The sequence below is a fragment of the Macrobrachium rosenbergii genome, chromosome 3, assembly GCF_040412425.1.
Source record: "Macrobrachium rosenbergii isolate ZJJX-2024 chromosome 3, ASM4041242v1, whole genome shotgun sequence".
NCBI classification, from domain to species: Eukaryota; Metazoa; Arthropoda; class Malacostraca; order Decapoda; family Palaemonidae; genus Macrobrachium; species Macrobrachium rosenbergii.
In genome coordinates this window covers 23,743,666-23,751,640 of record NC_089743.1, presented here as the reverse complement: position 1 = coordinate 23,751,640, position 7,975 = coordinate 23,743,666, and the positions used below count along the sequence as shown (strand labels likewise).

The window sequence follows — 7,975 nt, the reverse complement described above, 5'->3', positions numbered from 1 at the left end:
ACAATTGTAAATATTTTAAAACCAAATACTTTGTTACTGGCTGTAAAAGAATGTTTTACATATGGAAGGTTTAAAAACAATTAATTATTAAATACATAATAACCAAGTGTGCACTATCCACTTTTTATGTTTGGGGGGAAACTTTAGGCAAGTGCTAGCTGCTGACACGTTATAATTTCAATTTACAATCATCATTCCTGAAAGATCACGTAGGGAACCTAAAATAAATATAAATGAAGCTCTGGTATCAGTAACCATATGATATACTAATGCTTACACTCCTCTGTACAACTGCAAATGTAATTCATCCACGGTTAAAATTTGTAAGTCATGCCAAATTATTTGGGATCAGCAACATCACTGTGCAACTAAAGGCCCTTGGACATATGATGATTTTAAGTTTGACCTCTTCTATAGAATAATGTTATAATGTCTGAATTCTTCACAAAATGCATACTACTACAGATTACTGAATATTTTCAAAACTAAACTTAAATAGTCTTATCAGTAGTACAATACAGTAAAAATTCTACCCATACAGAAATGCAAGAACAGGAACTTTAAAGAAACTGATCACAGTTCATAAATGAGAATCTGATAAAAACATGCAATACTATGACATAATATACAAATAAACAAAATCACACAAATTCTGTTTCCTTCTGCTTTGCATAAAGAAAATAATGTGCATGAGTAAAACTATTGTCTAAAAGACATTTGCTGACATTAATGAACTCTATGATGTACCTAGTGCACATGGTTTATAATTTGAAACCACTTATACAGATGAAATTCATTAACCACCGTTTTTGTACTTGTGTTCAACAAAAACCATTGAACATTTGAAAAAAATAAAATTCAGGAATAGAGATTAGTTTTTTATTTATTTATTTATTTACTTTTCCATGCTGATACTTCTTCAAGTTTAAAGCTTGAATACCTGAACCTAGCATGACAACTATTTGCCCTAATCTTACAAAGAAGCCATTGATAAAAACCTTGTCTTTATTTCCTATGGCATGTCTTTTCTGTTTATACCTTATGTATTACTAAAAGTAATAATTCATTACAGCATTATAGCACCATTCATTTTTTGCAAATTACAGCATAACTACAAATAAAATTTACTATTACATCATCTATATATTACACAAGCAAAATTAATGCCAATAAAGTTTGTGTGACATTAACTCATTTAATAATTCACAAAATTTTTTAACTAAGGATATGCACCATACAGCCACTTTGGCGGCAAATGTTCCATTGCACATTGTACTCTTGAGCTGATATATCAGCACTTATATAGGCTACATATGACAACGTATCTACATATGAAAAATAACCTATTTCTTATTAAGGCACACGCACACACACTTGAGAATATGAGGGAAATGTGTATATTTATAAGTGTTCAACATTCAATCTTTTTAGCTGGGAAAAACTCCAGCAAAATGTCATGTAAAAGCTAATTATAATATTTAAACTACCCTGGCATAAACTTGAACAGATGGAGGTAATTTTTAAACTGAATTCTTCTCTATAAATATTCTGTATTCAAAGTGAGTTTTGAACAAGAAAATCCAAAAATTATGACCAACATAGTACTAATACAGTAAACCTTAAATGGCAATTTCACTCCTTCACTGTATATCCAAACACTTAATTTTAAAAACATTGCCCCTGCATGCAACAAAATATTCTAAACATGCTTTTAATTAAATATACTCATCTTTATAATTACACATATCAGTCTAAAGTTGCATATTTTTTATTTATAAATTAAGATCTTTAGAAATTTACTAAAGGCACTGTCACACAAGCACATTTTCCAACATTTTGCTGCCAGAGTTTATTCAAAGCAGCCAGCAGTTTTGTAAAATCCCAACTGACAACCGAGTCTAAATCAATATGATAGAAACGTTTTTAAATAGTGCTAATAAAGTTATTCTAAGAGTGAATTATTCTTTTAATAGCCTTGCTCTAAATCAGTACCTATCAATTTCAGAACAGGCTAGGCCTATAAAATGTAAGCTAGTCTTTTTATTTTTACCTTATCTACAGAAAACTGGAAAACTGTTTTCTTTGGTCATTGTTGCAATTGATGAACTTATCTGTGAAATTATACTTGGTTAAATAATCTAACTGCTCCATGAAGTATGAAAAATAACTTTATGGCGTCAAAGAATTTGGCCTGTACAGCAACAGAAACACCTTTGGGTGCCCTTATTGTTGAAGGAGCAGTGCATGATGCTAAAAAAAAATTGTCATCGTAACAGTGCCACAAGTCCTTCAAGACAGCTGTCTGATCATAAAAATCTGTACTTGGGGACTGGTGAAATCACATGAAAGCAATTAAAAGATCAGTGAGAACAACAAATATAATCAAGTATTTACATTTCTGACAAATCAAATACTTTTCTACTGATTCAATGTGTAATCACTCTAAGATCATATTGTACATAAAAAATAAGCATCAGTCATTATAAATCCTTAACATACATGCTTATCATAGTAAAATTATTTACATAAATATTCTTCTGTACAGGCAAAGCTCACAGTGGGGTGACTGGGTAGGTGTACGTATTTTTCAGTTGACTAAATTTACTAATCGCTAATTCAATTAAGTTTTCATAATTATACAATATGCAGGATTAATTGTTTAAATGATGTAAGCACTTCAGGATCTGTTGTTGTGTTGTTCAAGCTTTTCTTCTGCATTCCTGCTACAACCTTGTACTGATAAGAGATAAGCAGGTAATATGATGGAATAACGATATAAGTAAATTGGTAACACAAAACATTATTGACTGTATTTGGTGTGGCTGAATGTAGTGAAGGCTGAATGTTCAGAAAAGTAATGGTTCTACATAGTGTGTGGGGAAGACTGAACATTCAGAAAAAGCTTTTAATCCACTACCTGGTCCTGGGTTCAGGTCTCCAGGTATCCATGATATATATTTTTTCACTTCTATGCTTTTCTAAGTGTGTGTAATGTGATATATTCAATCATTTTGTTAAGTGTAACATAGTTCTGTTCTTGCGCCTTTCAATTATTCTGTATATTGTCCTTTCTTTCTGTTTTCCTCCTGTTGTGTATACCTACATCACCTCATTCATGCATACGTGGTGTACTACTGTGGTAACAAGTTTTATGTTACTTGATGAGTTTCCAGTTCCATGCAACGCACCAAGATTTAATTACATCCAAGTACAGTACTCTCTGATAACTGATGTACTTTAACTATTGTTTGGAGACCTAAGCCTCTAGTTTATATGACATAAAATATAAATCGCACATGCACAATATACAATAGGTTGTACTGAGTTTGGGCTAATACCACCTGAAAGAAATTGGATATGCACACATTTCCTAAACTGAATGCCAAACATAAAGTCAAGGTGACTTGACAGATACTCTGTACTAATAAAGTAAAACTTGACTTGACAGATACTACTGTACTAATCTTCTGGACTGTGCGAGTTGGGCAGTCTGTGGAAACTTCTGCTACACATAAATTTGTGAGAAAAAACTGCTACTATACACGATACCACGAAAGGTTTAATGTGACATGTATTTCTTTCATATGAATGTTACATACTTATGCCAATGTGCATAAAAAAGAAACTTACATGCATGACCATTTTGTAGAAAATTTGCTTAAAAAAATACATGGGCACATTATAAACATAAAGAAAATAATAATTCTAAATAAGATTATACAAATATTGTAAAAATTGGTTTAATTTTTTCCATAATTTATTCCCGTAAGATACAAGTATGCAAGCAAACTGCATACAAACAGCCAAAATATTCTCTTAAGGTTGATAAAAGCTTTCAGGCCCCCTTAGAAATGCTTTAATGTAGACTCTTGCTTCCTGACAGTTACTATACTTATAAGGTCAACTACTATACTTATAAGGGCAACTAAGTAGTGGATTGACAGCAGTAATATTCACATTGGTATTTATGCAACCTTACTTTGATAACCCAAAGATTCTTAAACTATGCACCCAAGATGATAAACTATGTAACTGGTGGTGCAGGCTATGTACTTGACCTTTACAAAGTTTTAAATGACAAGCAACACAATAATGGTGAAAGTTCTTAACAGAAACCTTTAATTCTATAATTTAATGTTGCACATGATTATGATCCTGGTAGGACCTTTGTTGATTTTTACCTTTAATACTTTTGGCCTAATAGAAGAGGGTTCAATTTGCAGATAAAATTTTTCTCGTAATTATCTGCTCTCAAGCACTGTTAAGCTGATGTTATCCTCAACAGATCTGGAGTAGCTTAATATGCAAAACAAAGAGTATTGGTTACTTGTTCTTGTACTATGGTTTTACTTCATGGTTAACTGAGAATTGGCATCACTGTACTAAAAAATTCTAAGTATTTGGCAACCCTTTAACAACTCTGCACCTGAACATACATCTAAATGTTTTTCCCTCAAGCTTCACATTTTTTTAAATATTACTATTATAATGATTTTCCTCTATGTCCAGGAGCACTTTGGGACCTTATCTTCCATAAATAATTGGTCAAAATGGCAATCTACATTTCCTATTTATGGTACCTAGGATTTAAAGAGCATTCTTCAAATTCAAGTCTGACAATGAAAAAATCTTTTTACATGACATTCATTCATCAAAATAAAAGCAACCACTGCTAGGGAGTAAAATATGACACATTTGTACTATGTAAGTAATGAAACTATAGGAGAAACCCTAGTCACTGAGTGATGTAAACAGAAAGTAAGGAATTATCTACAATTAAAATCTGATCAACATGGATGTTTTTGGTGGCTGCACTAAATAAAACCTAACAGGACACAAACTCCACAACTTTCCAACAAGTCTCAACCTCTTAGTACTTACAGTGGGATTTATGCACATGAAGGGAAAGTTCTCTGCTATGTTAGCAGACGATAAAAATGCAATGATATGCTTAGTAAATTTCGTGAGAAGGTTCAGTTAGAGGAAAATGTGATGGAATTTAAGATGGGGCAAAGAATTCAGTCATCAGGCTTAAGCCAAATGCCACTGCATGCTTCCAAACTTTAGTTTTAAATGTTCAGAGCACATCACGTCAGTCATTATAAATGACCTTATCTGAACAAAAGAAACTGGCTATCTTACATAATCTCATATTTATAAAGTGGATCTTTACAAAAAATTATGCAATATTCATAGTACAGAGAGATATTCAGTAATTAATAATAAAAATTTGCATTAGATGTCGATGTCCTGTAATCAAACTAGCCACCAACCTATTCAAGTGAATACACAAAATAACAAGGAATATTTTACATAGAGAAATTTAGAAATTGGCCACAATGTCAAAGAAAACCTGCTAAATGCTGTATCCTCAGATTTAAACAAGGAAATTCTGATTTTGCCCATGAACAAAAAAATTAGGCACAAATTTTTACTGCATTATTATTTTTATTATTCAGATACACAAAAAAATGAAAGAAATCGTTTCAGGCTGAATCAGCTAATACAATTTGGAAGAACAAATAGCAATACTACTAGTGTTAGCACATACTAATGGTAAAAGCTGACAACAGAATGCAATTATGGGAATATAATACAGCAGTATTTAATATCTTCAATAAGGAATAAAACCAAGGAAGTAATTACGTGTTGGTAATCCATGTAAGTGGTGCTGCATACAATATACTCAAATAAGATTTACAAGTTAAGAAGTAAATCCAGCAAAAATTTATTTTAACTGCATAAATTCCATGATTTTAAACTGGTGCGCTTTTAGCAAGATTTCTCCAATACTATATAACTAACCTCTCATCTTACACAATTCAGGCAGGCTTTCCAGAGGAATGCAACCATTGCACTAATATTTTATGATTTTTAATAAATTATTTTCATATAATAGAGTGTTTTACTAGATTGTTTTTGATAAATATTAAGTCTTAGGTTGTTAATCTAAAAAGTGCTCCTCAAATTATTATGTACTTACAGGTTGGTCATCCTCCACAACTTTACTTCAGTAGTTCTATTACTGTTTCACAGACAACCAGTTCCCATATCCTATTAAAAAAGCAGAGACCTTTTGTTCTGCTGCTCATATGCTATTCAAAAAGCAGAGGCTTTTTGTTCTGCTGCTGTCTCATTACAAAATATCAAAAGTTTTACTTTCCTTTGTTCATAGTCTTTATAGCAGCCTAAGCAGAAGAGTTTAACAATACCTTAGAGTACCATGTACACTATCATTTATAGGACCTATTCTAACTACTATTTCTCAATTTCTCTATGTATTTATTATTTTCATCTGCATTTTACAATGCGTTTAAAGAGTTTAACAATACCTTAGAGTACCATGTACACTATCATTTATAGGACCTATTCTAACTACTATTTCTCAATTTCTCTATGTATTTATTATTTCCATCTGCATTTTACAATGCGTTTCTTACACTTGTTTTTTGTGTTCACATAGTACTATGGCAACCTTTTTGGCTAGTTCCCTTTAATGTACATAAGGTAATATCACAAACTGGAAAACTTTGTATATTGTGAATAGTAATTTCTATAAAAGTATTTCATGTCATACTGCATACACAGGAGACACTTATAAAATCATTGTGAATAGTAATTTCTATAAAAGTATTTCATGTCATACTGCATACACAGGAGACACTTATAAAATCAAACAGCTACACCTACATCATTTTCAGTGCTTCACTCAGTCCCACAGTCTAGTGTAATTTTCTCTTAAAATATATATGCTACACTACCTCATAGAAAAATATTTAAGATCTATGGCCTTCACAATTCTGAATAAAATTCCCAGTCTGCAGGAGCATCAATTGCAAATAAGGTCTCAAATTGCTCAACTGAATTCCACCAAGGTACTACCACAGAGAATTAAATTTTACAGCCTCAAGTTGACATGTAAATAGTACTAGCCATAACTTCAACTTAATGTATCCAAAAATAAAAAAAATAAAAAATCATAAACTGTACCCAATAATTTCAAAATGCACTGATATGCTCTTACATATGAAAAGGGAGAATGGTAATTGGGGTTTAAAAATGATTAGTTCATATTACAATTACTATGAGATTTACCCTTAATAGACAAGAGAATGTGCTTAGTTCTTTGTAACATCAAACATAATGGATTATGTTGTAGTAATAAAAGGACCTCTTGATTATAACACTAATATAAGGCTCTTCAAATATAAGCCCGAGTTACCTGTGCCTATGAGAATCATCATAAATTTAGTTGAGTAATGACTGGTTAAAAAAAAATTTTTTAAATGAAAACATATGAGTTGAATTAACATGATAATCCCTTTAACAGATACTTAGTACAATATGGCAAACTGACTGACCAACTGAAAACTTCCTGGCATCAAAAACTATAACTACCCACAGATGCCTGAGTAGTGTACTATAAAGATTAGTACATGAATGCTTACAAATGTAAACTGAAAATAGAGAAATTTTAATCATAGACTCTGACTAATAACAGTTTTTAAACTTAGTTCTGATTATGTATCGAGGTTCAAGGACATTATAACAAAATAACAGTATAAATACTACATGACTAGGGCTTTACTAAATACCAAGCCTGCTGTAACATGTTACCATGATCACATAGCATGACTAATACGTTTGTCAAGAATCTTTTGAGCCGCTTCAATTAGGGGTTTGAGAGTTGTAGTACTGACTGCCTTATTGAGAAACCTATGAGACAGAAGTTCTTCTGAAGATGCACGTTTTTCAGTATCAACTTCCAAGCACCTGTTCAAAAAATCCTGAAACAAGAAACAAAAGCCATATGAGATTTTCATTCTTCCTTTTTGCATTAGCTGCATCATACACATCACATCTATACAGGAGACTCATCAGCTGTTTATCAACCCTGATGCCTCACACCCACATACCCAATGGGCTATTCACCCAAACATTGCACATACTCTCCCACTTCCAAGATATTAAAAAT

The 7,975-nt window shown here is 31.8% G+C and overlaps 1 protein-coding gene across 4 annotated transcripts in view; it reads right to left on the bottom strand.

Annotated features, from left to right (window-relative positions):
- Positions 1-2,838: 2,838 nt before the first annotated feature.
- LOC136853154 (serine/threonine-protein kinase PAK 2-like) overlaps positions 2,839-7,975 on the bottom strand; it is a 106,558-nt gene continuing 101,421 nt past the window's right edge. For all 4 annotated transcript variants that reach the window (XM_067128466.1, XM_067128474.1, XM_067128485.1 and 1 more), the window contains exon 11: positions 2,839-7,787. In XM_067128466.1, coding sequence (XP_066984567.1) covers positions 7,623-7,787 — 165 coding nt within the window. In that variant the 3' untranslated portion in view covers positions 2,839-7,622. The remainder of the gene's footprint in view (positions 7,788-7,975) is intronic.